General features: G+C 39.7%; 1 protein-coding gene across 2 annotated transcripts in view; it reads left to right on the forward strand.

Moving 5' to 3' along the window:
• The window catches only part of MRPS27 (mitochondrial ribosomal protein S27), an 85,730-nt gene that overhangs the window by 58,094 nt on the left and 15,304 nt on the right, over nt 1-12,332 (forward strand). For both annotated transcript variants that reach the window (XM_032848796.1, XM_032848805.1), the window contains one exon: nt 9,728-9,842. In XM_032848796.1, coding sequence (XP_032704687.1) covers nt 9,728-9,842 — 115 coding nt within the window. The remainder of the gene's footprint in view (nt 1-9,727; nt 9,843-12,332) is intronic.

Here is a 12,332-nt window from a genome sequence, read left to right on the forward strand (position 1 = left end):
CAGAAACTGGCAAACAACTTAGTATCCCAATCATCATCCCCTTTTCACTCCCCCTTTTTTAAAGGGTTCCACTGTTTCTGCCATAGAAATAACTAGATCATAGGGGTTTGATACCAAAACTAGTTATGAATGAATTGATTGGGTAGTTATGACTGCTTAGCAGGAATTTATTTAAGGAGTAGGAGAAAGTAGCAACATAAAAAATAATTCTGTGTTGTATAGGAAAGTTGCTTTGGACGGCTGACTCTAGATATAAACTGAACATAAGTATTCATTAGAGTAGAAAATACTAGTGGAGGAGTTAATTGCTGAAAATTTTATTTCCTGCAGGACTTGATCTCTAACTAAAATCTACTTTCGGGACCTTACGTTCAACTTTAGTGGTTTTATCATTTCATCTTGTAATTTTAGAGGCCACTTTGCAAGGTGTACTGCCCCCATAATAATTTATATTGACTGCCCAAACTGGATAAAATGATGTTTAGCTGGTAGGGGAGTGGAGGATAGTGGAAAAGAGCTGAATCAGCTGTGGGCTGAATAATTGCTTGTTTTTCCTTGTTTTTCGCTTATTTGTATCACTGCCATTTTTCTGGTGTATTAGAAACGTGTAAATGACTGACGTTTTAATGAGTGGATTAAGTGTATTATTCCACAGAGTCATTACACTTGAGAGCCAGAAGGAGTTTCAGGAGGTCTGGGTCCAGTCCACAGTTCTAGTATATCTTGTTTGGCTCATATTTTATGTTTGTAAAAATAGTAGCTACTTTGCTTGATCGTTATGAGCAGCTTTGCATCTATTGTCTCACATGGTTCTTCGTGCATTTCTGTTAACTGAACGGCCCCTGTGGCCATGTGAGTTCATGATCCAAATAATCCTACCTCTTCATTTTACAGTTACAGGAATTTAAATCCTGAAGGATCAAGTGACTTCCCAAAGTCAAACAGCTAGTTCAGGGCAGTTCCAAAACTGTTTTACAGTTCGAGTATTTTTCTCTGAATTCTGCTTCTAAATTTAGAAAAGATGTTATCTGGGGAGTTGGGTGTCTCAGACAGTTGAGTGTCTGACTCTTAATTTCAGCTAAGGTCATGATCTCAGGGTCATGAGATCAAGCCCTGTGTTGGGCTCCACACTCAGCTGGGAGTCTGCTTGAGATTCTCTCTCTCCCCTTGTCCCTCTCTCCACGCCCCTGTCCCTACTTTTGCATGCATGTGCTCACATGCTCTGTCTCAAATAAATAACATCTTTTCTTAAAAGATGTTATTTATTTTTTCAGTATGTTAGAGACCTTTGTCAAACTGCAGGAATGCCTTTTCATTTCCTTTTTTTTTTTTTTTTTTTTTTTTTTTTAACATTTATTTGAGGGACACCTGGGTGGCTCAGTTGGTTAATTGTCTGCCTTCTGCTCAGGTCGTGATCCCAGGACTCTGGCATTGAGTCCCACATCAGTCTCCTTACTCAGCAGGGAGCCTGCTTCTTCCTCTGTCGGCTGCTTCCCCTCTCTCTTTCTCTCTTTCTGACAAATAAATAAATAAAATATTGAAAAAATACCTTAAAAATAAAGATTTTATTTATTTGAGAGAGAGAGATGATGAGAAGGGGGAGGGACGAGGGAGAGGGAGAAGCAGACGCTGAGCACTGAACCTGAGACGGGACTTGATGCCAGGAACCTGAGATCATGACCTGAGCCAAAATGAAGAGTCAGTTGCTTAACTGACTGAGCCACCCAGGTGCCCCCAGAGATGCTTTGAAAAGATGTCCTACAAATAAAATAATTGAGAAGCATTGGTGGAATAATAAGAGTGAAGAGACCAAATCTTTTCATCTCAATAGACACCAAGATTTTTCATCGATAGAGGAATTGTACCAGACAATCTCATATCACTCAGTACAGGGCTTGGTAAAAATACTAACTTCTCAATAAATAGTTCAGAGAACAGAGTGGCTTTTGAAGGTCTCTACCAGCACTAAATTATAGATTCTGTAATTGTATATCAGCTTTCTTCCTTCCCCTATCCCCAGTTTACTTAGCCTAGATGGTTTTCAGAGTCTCCTTAAGACACTTGAGGTGTCTTAAGTTTCTTGGTTTAGAACTTGTTAGGGGAGTTCTTTGAACCCATGTATTCTGTCTTCTGTCCTCATATTTGTGGTTTCCCTCTCCCTTCACGTTATCTTTTCCTGAACTTACTATACTGCAAAAAGATCCTTGGATCTTTTTGATGGGAAGGAAACAGGAGGCAGAGGAAGTAAGGAGTAGGTGGCTTTTCAGAATGACCACATTATTCCACATTTCTCCCATCTCTAGTCTCCTCCAGCTTTCTACAAAAAGAGTAACGTTTTCTCCTGACCTCATCTGTTTATAGGCAAGATGAATTTCAAAACTGGAAATGGATTACTGTTTCATTATAAATAATACTTATGTTTTCAACATACATTATTGGGATTTATACATTCTGAGCAGGCCTAGCCACTGTTGCCAAATCATCAGACACCTACTGTTATAGGACACGAAGGGATAGAAAAGTTCTCTCCTACCTTATAAGAGATTAAAAGCATTAGAGGGAAGTCAGCGGAGTTACAGAAATAGAAACTAGCTGTGAACTTGGGTTTATAACTGCAGTAAATCCAACATTACCTTTTGATATAAACAGAGAATCTTATGGAATTTAACTTTTCCATGTATTAGAGAATCAGAATGTTTAAAACACGGAGGTGCTTTTTTTCTTCATTAAAAAGAAAATCTGGTTCTTAAGAAACTCAGATTAGTGCTGAGCTTCTCTTCCCTCAGAAATAGCCCTGAAGAAATCCATCACCTCACACAAAAAGACATATAAATCTGCTCAACATCAGCTTCATTCTTCTCTGCTTTTCTGCTGGTGTGCTTCATCCCCTGGGCCAGGGGCCTTTGCCTGCTCATTTCTTTTGTGGCAGACTTAATCCTGACAACTTTACTAAGCCAAGAATACTCTAGAAATTCTAATTTCTATGCCTTTTTCTCCATTTTGTTTCTCACCTTCCACTTCCTCAGAACTATTCATATGTACACCCTGCCAGTGACTAATAAATATATGTGATTTTTCTGTCTTAGTCATTGTATTATTCATGATTTTGCAGAAGTTTTTCTGAAGTTCCTAGCCAAACTATAGAAGACATCAAGCAATATTTGCATCTTTTTAAAACTGGCTCATTTATTGCTCATAGATTTCCTCCCGAAAACCAAAAATATTTCCCTTATCTCTGCCTAAACCAAGCCAGTTCCCACAACTTTATGTGCTTTTATAAATAGGACTGGTCCCAAGATCCAGTTTTTCTCAACTTCCTGTTCCTTGCTAAAAGAACTTCCTCTTCCTCCTCTTAGCCTCACCTTGCCCACCAGTGATGGTGTCTCAGGAGTGAAGCTAACCTGTGTGTCCAGCTTTAAAGTAGCTTGAGGAGCCCCACCAGGTGTTTCTGGGTGCAGTTTCACTGGCAGGTGAATTGTTGGCCACAAAGACAGCCATTTTCTGTTTGTAGGACCATCGCAAGCAAGGAAGCACCCAGCAATCACTGTAAATATATTTTCTTGTCCTATTCTCCCACAAATAATCCTCCTGTCATCCATACACATCACCTTTTGGAGGCTAATAAAAATGGCATTCCAGGTTTCAGACAAAGAACATTTGGTGTCATTCTGGTTGGCTCCTTACCTTTAAATACCTTAAGAGAAAGAACAGCAGAGCATAGTCAGTCTGTAAGTGTTCTTTCTGCATCAAAAAGGGGGAGATGTCATTTTTAAGATTGGAGTTCAAGGAAATTGAGTTAGACCAATAGGATAAGAATATAGATCACGTGGCACAGGGTAGCTATTTGGTATGTACGTCATGAATAAAAAATGTGTTTCCTAGATTGAGAAAGGCCGATCTGGCAAAACAATAACCAGGTCAGAGAGAAGGGAAAGAGGTAAGAATTGGGGGCCATAATTATCTTGTCGTTGCTTTCTTCCTATTCCATGAGAGGACATGGAAAATGGAGTACTTCTCCTACTTTCTGATATGTCATACCACTGTGTTTCCAGGTGAAATGCTAATGACCTCATTTTTAAGCCCCAAGTCTGACAAATTTAGACTTTGACTTTGATATCTAACGAGTCCCTCTGTTATCCATCTTCACTTCAAAAAATGTGTTATTATACTGCATTTATTTAGCACTTCACATTTGCAAAATTCTATGCCTGTGTTATTCTCTACCAAAAATCCACTTACTTATCACCCTTTTTAGAATGGCAAACAAGGATACCAGAAGGTCTTATACATACTGGGTTTTAATTTTTTCAAATTCTTTTTGGAAATTGGCAGGATATGAATTATAAACTAACTGATAGAAATTGTAGTTTTATTACCATATTTGCTTTCCTCTCATAAGTTAATCACTGTGGGGTTAGAAAAAGACTTGAGGAGATTGTCTATATAAAATTGGCTTAAATTGACCAGCAAACCGTAGAGAGGTTAACGACAAAGGAGACATTAGGGAGTTTGTAGGGGTAACAGAACTGTTCTTCCATCTTGATTGTGGTGGTAATTGCACAGCTGGACATGTTTGTCAAAACTTACAGACCCATACATTGAAAAGTATGAGTTTTACTGTTTGTACATCCTGTTCCTGTAAGCCTGTCCTTCACAAAAGTGAAGTATTAGAACTTTAAAAAAAAATCTTTTTTTATCTGCTTGGTGAGGGAGATAATGAATTCTGTGGCAGTGGTTGAGCCCAAACTGGTTGGCCGTTTGAGGGAGGAGCATTTCAGACCAGATTATTGATCCTGATGCTTCTGTTAGTGTACACTTGGAACATGTTTGCTGAAAGTTAAAACTAACTGAAGTTCCTTTGTAAAGAATAAGACTCTGGGATCTCAAGCAGGGAAGAGATTTAAAGTCTACAGGACTGTGTCTTTATTATCAGTTCCTATATTAGACCTTACCCCCTTTTTAAACAGTTGGCAAAAATATAATAGTCATTAGAAAATTATCAAAACTTGATTTTCTTTATGGGTTTGGGGGTGCAATTAATAATTGATGAAAGCAGAATTTCCAGGAGTTTGCAAAAGAAACTAATTATCCTTTTAGAATGAGAAAGTCAGTAGCAATGATTGAATCAGATTCTGGCTTAAATAGTCACAGGGCACCCTTTTACCCTTTGGTTCTAGTTCAGGGAAGTGCTCAGACCTTTTAATAATTACACACTTTGCTTCACTGATAAGAGTCCCAGTCCACACGACAGGCTTTGGAGCCAGCTGTATTTTCTTCTTGGCACTCTTTCTTTCCTCTCTTCACCCTGGCCCCTCACTTGCCTCCATGTGTGCCCGCCCAGCCCAGAAGCTGAGGTTTCCATCTGGAAAGCCTGTTGCCACAGGATACGGAATTCACTAGGGAGGAGAGGAAACTGCATGTGTATGTTTAAGGCTGGTGGCTCTCATAATCAGATAAACGTTGTGGAAAGCTTGCTCATTCATATGGAAGAGCCAGTGCTGCAGCGAAATGGTGGAGCCGCTGAGCTCCAGGCTCTGGCATCTGTGCATCAGCCCTGCCCAGCCGGAAGCACATTTACTTGCTGTACTGAAGAGCTGATGAACATCGTCGCTTTTGCCTTCAGCAGTAACCTTTAGATGAACCCTGTGGAGAAAAGGCTGTTTCCCCCCTTTATTTTTTTTTTTTCAATGAAATGATGAAATTGATTACAGATAGGATATACCATGTGACTTTTTCACACAGTAAAGGATCTTTTGTGTAATCACAGTAAGTCTCTGGTGTTTTGCTTTTCACTCTTGACTTCTTTAATGTAACCTCTCCTCCCCTATAAACAAAAATCTCTGGGGTATCAAAGACTTCTGCCTCCAGTCAGTTTTGCAGCCTGTGATTCTCTGCTTCCTTCCTGGTGACATTAATCTTGGATGAGCCATGGTGCAGGCGAATGCCCTGAGCAGTCCTGAATATAGCCTGATTTTGAGGAGAGGAAGCTTCCCAGTTCCTGCCATGTGATTGTCCATGATTTGGCTTCTTAGACCAGTTATGTCTTCACCTGGAATGCCACTTAGCACGGTGGACAGAGTGTCCTTGGCCTTGGGATATCAACTTTGAGAACTAGAGGTAGAGGTTGAGAGTGCACCTCTTCATTCTGTCCTTTTTCCCAGGAAATACTCATGTCCTTAGAATTGTTGTAAGTTTACTTATATTTTTTAAGCTGGAAACTCCGAATATCCATGGCCTCCATGAGCACAGGCATTGTTGGGGAGATCTGAGTTGCATTTGTTTATCTTTTCCACACTCACACGGTTTGCCTAGCTTGGCAGCCTGCTGGCCTGGATAATAATAAAGCTTCTGTCGAGGTGAGCAAACAGCTGATGGCACAGGGCACAGAGGGGACTCCGACAGTGGCCGCCTGTAATCTGCCAGGCTGGTGGTCAGAGCAGGCGAGAACAAAAGCCAGTCTGTTTGCAGGCAAATTGGAAAATCAATGTGTTAGTTGTGTTCTCGTGTCTTTGCCTTTCTCCTGGCTAAACGGGAGAATGCTCCTCCAGCAGTGCATGGAATCGTTCCAGACAAGTACCCTTTCCAGAGACTTACCTGCCTATCATATTACCACTGGCAGTTCTGAGCAGGGCCCACGTTTATCTGTTTGAACTGCTTAAAATCATTGATAGACAAGTCCTCAAATTCACCATCCAGAGTGGGGTGGACCCTACTGTCTCAATGGCTTGAGTTGTTTATGTTCTAGACAGCTAGATAACACACATATGTTTGTGTCCTAATTTCTTTTTTAACACCGATAAGGACTTAGAAAAGAGTTCGTATGCTGCCTGCTTGGGAAGTGCATGAGCTGCAGTTTGGGGAGCATATTTCATAAAATCGGTGTAAGTGATTCCCTCGTATTCCCAAGTTGATTTAATTTGCTCACATAGTTGAACATGTCCTAGACATGTTTGTGTCTCTGGATTCCTAGGTCTTAGAGAGCAGAGATCATACCAAGTAGCTCTGTTCCAGGATGAGGGAGACAGTGGACATAACTAAAGACCCCTGAGGGTCAGTTGACAAATCTCTCAAAGGCCGCTGTTCTGAGATCCTTGTGTAAAGTCTTGAGTTAACTTTCTCTCTAGGCTTCTAAGAAATCCAAGTGTGAGAAGACAAGATCTTTGAGAAGATAAAATTGTTCTGTTCTTCCACATATGAACGTTAGCCTCAGACAGTTAACAATGACTTTAAACAAATTTTAATTTGAACTTTGAAGGTCTAAACCTAGGTCCTATTAATCTTTGTTTTCTTTAAAGCCTAAATAAAAAGGCTGTTTGGTTGGATTTTGTCACGGTGCCCTTGTTTTAAAGTCTATCAGAAAGAAATGTCACAAGTTCTGTAGTCACTGGAGACATCCTAAGGCAGAAGATTAGATTTTAAAATGAGGTTTAGGTTTAAAATAATCTTGGGTAGAGAAGGTAATTGACATTTCTAATTCTGTTTGTTTTTAAAGAAAAAAATGGATGGAACCTAACCGTCACTGCTACCCAGTACATTTCCCAGCAGCTAACAATGCCCTGTGTCTCCTTAGCACTTACTGTGTTCTACCTCGTAGTGTTGTGAACTATGTCTGTGTACTTCGTGTTTGTAATGAAATTAGAAATGCCCCAAACAGGGACTTTACAGTTCTTTGTATATGTCTTAGATGTTAGCAAAAGGATCAGCACATAATAGCATTTTATACATTTGTTGACCAAAGCTCTTTTTTTATTTGCTGAAAACCTGTGGGCCACCAACTGTGTCAGGCCCTGAGGAGTCAGTGCTGGACCAGCAGCATGGCCCTCCTTGCCCAGCAAGGGCTTACAAGCCAGCAAGCAGCATCACCCTTATTTAGGCAGTACACCTGGTAATTCTCTTGAATTCTCTCTTTAAAAATTAAAATGTTAAAAATTAAAATAATTAACCATTATACTTTAAATCTCAGATGTTTCAGATTAATAAGGAGAGGAACTCAAATAGCCCAACTGTTGACTTTAAAATGTGAGGGAAAGCACGAACTACTAACATATATTTTGTTTCATTTCTATGCAGAAGATCTCCTTAGATCTAGTATCTTGGGCACCTATACAGTGACTTACTCTGGCTAGGTCATTTTCATCCAGAACATAATTTGACATATTTCTCTCTTTCTGTCCTTTTTATAAAAAGTCGCATCGCTTTTTAAATTTTTTTCAGTAAGCTCTACCCCCAACATGGAGCTCAAATACATGACCCCAAGATCAAGAGTCACATGCTCCACTGACTGAGCCAGCCAGGTGTCCCATCTCTTTTTCTGCTTTTTAAGGGTTAACTCTGTAAAGAAAGAGTGAGAAATAATTTCCAGTAAGATGTAAGATATTCAGAAGTCAAAAGAGGGTTACATGACTCTGTATCCATAAAACATCTTCAGATCTTGTTTTTGCCAAATTTCTCACCAAAGCACTAATAAATATCCTAAATTAAATACTACTTCACACTTCATCTCTTTTTCTCAGCTTTTACTTTGGCAGAGAACCTGTTCAGCAGGAGACTATCCCCATAGCAGATGGCAGGAAATAGCAGGTGGCAGATTGAATAACCAGCTTCTAAAAAACACTGGTATTAGCCGTATCCTCAACTCAAATATGGCACAAAATCCTTTTGCTCCAAGTTTTTGTCTTACCTTTTTTATTTAAGAAAACAGTTTGATTTTTATAGAGTCTGGAGATTGATGTGCTTCCTGAACAATTAAAGAAAAGATGGGGACCTCCCCTGACATGATACGACATTTGATGATGTGTCCCAATCACAACAGATAAACAGAAAAAGGAAGACAAAGCTCTTTAACCACCCCCCTCACAGCAGCATCTCGTCTCTCCCTTAGTCTGTGGCAGGGATGGCAGGGACCTGCAGGCAAAAGGGAGTCACCCCAGCCCCGGGTACCACCAGTGTGTGCACACTTGAGGCAAGAGCAGTGCTCAGAATACCTTTCTAGGTTCCATTCCTTTGTAGGTACCATTGCCACACACACCTCAGCTTAGGCTACTTCGGCTTTTTAAAGCCATGTGGGCAGCTACAGGAAACAGAAGGAGATAGGCAAACTGATGGGCTAGAATGGAGCTTCGAAGAGGGCGGTGGGAGGGTGTGGATCCTGGATGACCTGGATGTTTAATTGTGCTTCGTTTTTTTTTTTTTCTGGTTTTTTTTGTTTGTTTGTTTGTTTTTCTTTTGGTTCAGTTAAGAGTGTCCCTATCTCTCTGAAGTGCCATTAGAAATATCAGTATAACTCAAAGCTGATAACCCTCTAGAGTTGCTGTGGTATTCTTCTCCATTTGTGCTTCATCTGTTTCAAACTTCAAAAGTGTCAGCTTCAGCCTCACATCTCTCTTCTAATGAAATGTGTATTTGTGTAATGCCATGGTTCGTGTTTTCCCCAGATCATTTTTTATAAATCTTGTATTTTAAAACAAGATGTTGCCTCAAGAAGCGTTAAGTAAGGAATACAGCATTTAAGGTGTTTTGTTATTTTTTATTCTGCCTCCTCTTTCCCATTTCATACTTTATAGTTAAGAGGTTTTATTGACTGTTTTTATTGACTGTTGACCTTTACAATTTTTGTTAACACTGACTGCACATTGGTAAATATCTACTAGAAGGACCTGATTGAGGATGCATTTTGGCATTGACATTTCAGAGTTAACCCCAGTTTTCTCTCTTATGCTTTATTTAGATTCCGACACAGCCCCAACTGCTGGTACCTGAGAGATTGGACTATCCACACCTGGATTAGACAGTGTCTAAAATACGGTGCACAAGACAAAGCCTTATATACCCTTGTAAATAAGGTGAGTGGTTTCCTGGTAATTGCAGCTTGTTTTCCTGAGTTTAGATGTTAATACCTATTATAGTATAGCAAAGACTAGGACAATAAATAACTTTGGATATCTATTTGCTCCTAGATACCCTTTTTTGAATGGAATTAATTAAATTAATAAACTATAAATTAATCAATGGTCAAATATAAAAATTCCCTAGCTGCTCTTTTTCCACACCTAGTGACTGGAAAATGACAAAGCAAAAGGAAGTTGAGTCACAAGAATTTTGCACTGGTGGTTCATTCTTGATCCCTAAAGTATGGATTTCTTGCCTGGTTCCCTTTGTTGATGTTTAGGGACAAAGACATGACCATTTTGCTGGAATGTGATCTCCAGTGTATTCAGACCATCTTACACAGTTTTTAAAGACAAATATTTCCTAGGTTACTCAAAACCTATCTTCTGAATTCCTTGATTGCTTTCCTCGAGCCCCTGAGTCCCCTATGATTAGGGTTTTTCTGAATGTTACATTCCACCGAGGGTTGAGTCTTCATTATCTTTATAGTATGAACTAAAGTACAAAATAAGCAAAAATTGTGAATGTTATTTTTGTAAGTCTCAAGCTATAACCCTGTTTGACTCAAAAAGATTTTAACAATATTTCTGTGCAAACATATTATCTTCATAGTGTCACTGAACATTGTATGTTAGAACTCAAAAGGATACCATAATTTATTTTTTCCGTGACTTGGGCCCAATTCAGCTTCACATACGTTGCAGACAGTTTGTGTGTGTGTGTGTGTGTGTGTGTGTGTGTGAAATTGCATTGGGTGTAGCAATGTCTATAAAAATGAATAATATCCTTTCCTTGCCCTCAGGACGCTTATAATTGAATAATGCAGTTAAATATGTTTACTGAGAAATTTAATATTAAGCCCCAGAGGAAAGAATGGATCAAATCCTGTTCTCATTAGTTCAGAGTTTAATGACACAGATTATATTCACGGAATATTTCTTTGAAAACAAAACAGAAAGTGTCTAGAAAGGCATAAAAGTTTATCTGGTTTTCTGCTGTTCCTAGTCTTTTGGTGGAAAGAACACTGGACAAGGAATCAGAAGACCCAGGCTATAATCTCATAAGTTCCACCAGATGCCCGTAATTTCAAGCAAATAATTTTACCCATCTAGGTCTTAGTTTTTTCAACTGTAAGTCAAGTGAGTTGTACTAATCAGTGATTTCCAACCCTGGCTCTGCATTAGAATCACACAGGACTCTTTAAAATTTTAGAGTTGCTTTTCTCTACCCCCAAGATTCTCACTTAATTAACCTTTATAGGGGCGCCTGGGTGGCTCAGTGGGTTAAAGCCACTGCCTTCGGCTCAGGTCGTGATCCCAGAGTCCTGGGATCGAGCCCCGCATTGGGCTCTCTGCTCAGCGGGGCTCCTGCTTCCCTTCCTCTCTCTCTCTGCCCACTTGTGATCTCTGTCTGTCAAATAAATAAATAAAATCTTAGGAAAAAAAAAATTAACCTTTATAGAGCATAGGCTTTTGGCATTTTTTTAATGGATTAAAAACAAAAAAAATTTTTTTTTAATCTGCTGGAAATTCTTTATTTTTCTCTTCTTTTCAAGATTTTATTTACTTATTTGAGAGAGAGAGAGACACAGCAAGAGAGGGAACACAAGCAGGGGGAGTCGGAGAGGGAGAAGCAGGCTTCTCTCTTAGCAGAGAGCTCAATGTGGGGCTCCAATCTCAGGACCCCCGGGATCATGACCTGAGCCAAAGGCAGACGCCCAACAACTGAGCCACCCAGGTGCCCCAGAACAAAATGTTTTAAATAAACTTTATTTTTTTTAGAGCAGTTTTAGGTACAACAACAAAATTGATCTGAAGATACAGAAATTTCCTGTATGCTCCTGCCCCACACATATGCAGTCTCCCCCATTATCAACTCTGCCCCCCAACCAGAGTGATCTGTTACAATTAATGAAGCTATATTGTCACATCACCCAAATCCATAGTTTACATTAGGGCTCATTCTTGGTGGTGTACATTCTGCGGGCCTGGACAAATGTGAAATGTCATGTATATATTATTGTATCATACAGTTGTTTTACTGCCCCTAAAATCCTTTGTGCTCTGCCTTCTTCATCCCTTACCATATCTTTTTAAAAGCTCTCCCGCTGATTCTCATTTGCAACCAGGGTTGAGAATCACTGAGTGGTTGATTTTTAAGGCTCCTTCCAGCTTTAATGTTTTATCATTCTAAAATATTTTGTTTTTGCCCTGCCCCTGGGGATTAGTGCCGATTTGGATGACTGCTTTGAGAAATACAGAAACTGCCCATGAGCCACAACCTTTAAAATAATGGCTTCTAAACCCTTTTTCCATTTCAGCACATCTAAGGCATCCCATACCGCCTAATGTAATAGGAACTCAATTCAACAGTGATTCGTAACTGGGGTGTTAGGACTGTCAGACTCTCCCCGAGGGTGTGTCTCAACTGAAAAAATTCCTCAG

Source organism: Lontra canadensis, unplaced genomic scaffold (genome assembly GCF_010015895.1).
Source record: "Lontra canadensis isolate GAN:19392208 unplaced genomic scaffold, GSC_riverotter_1.0 scaffold4, whole genome shotgun sequence".
NCBI lineage: Eukaryota > Metazoa > Chordata > Mammalia > Carnivora > Mustelidae > Lontra > Lontra canadensis.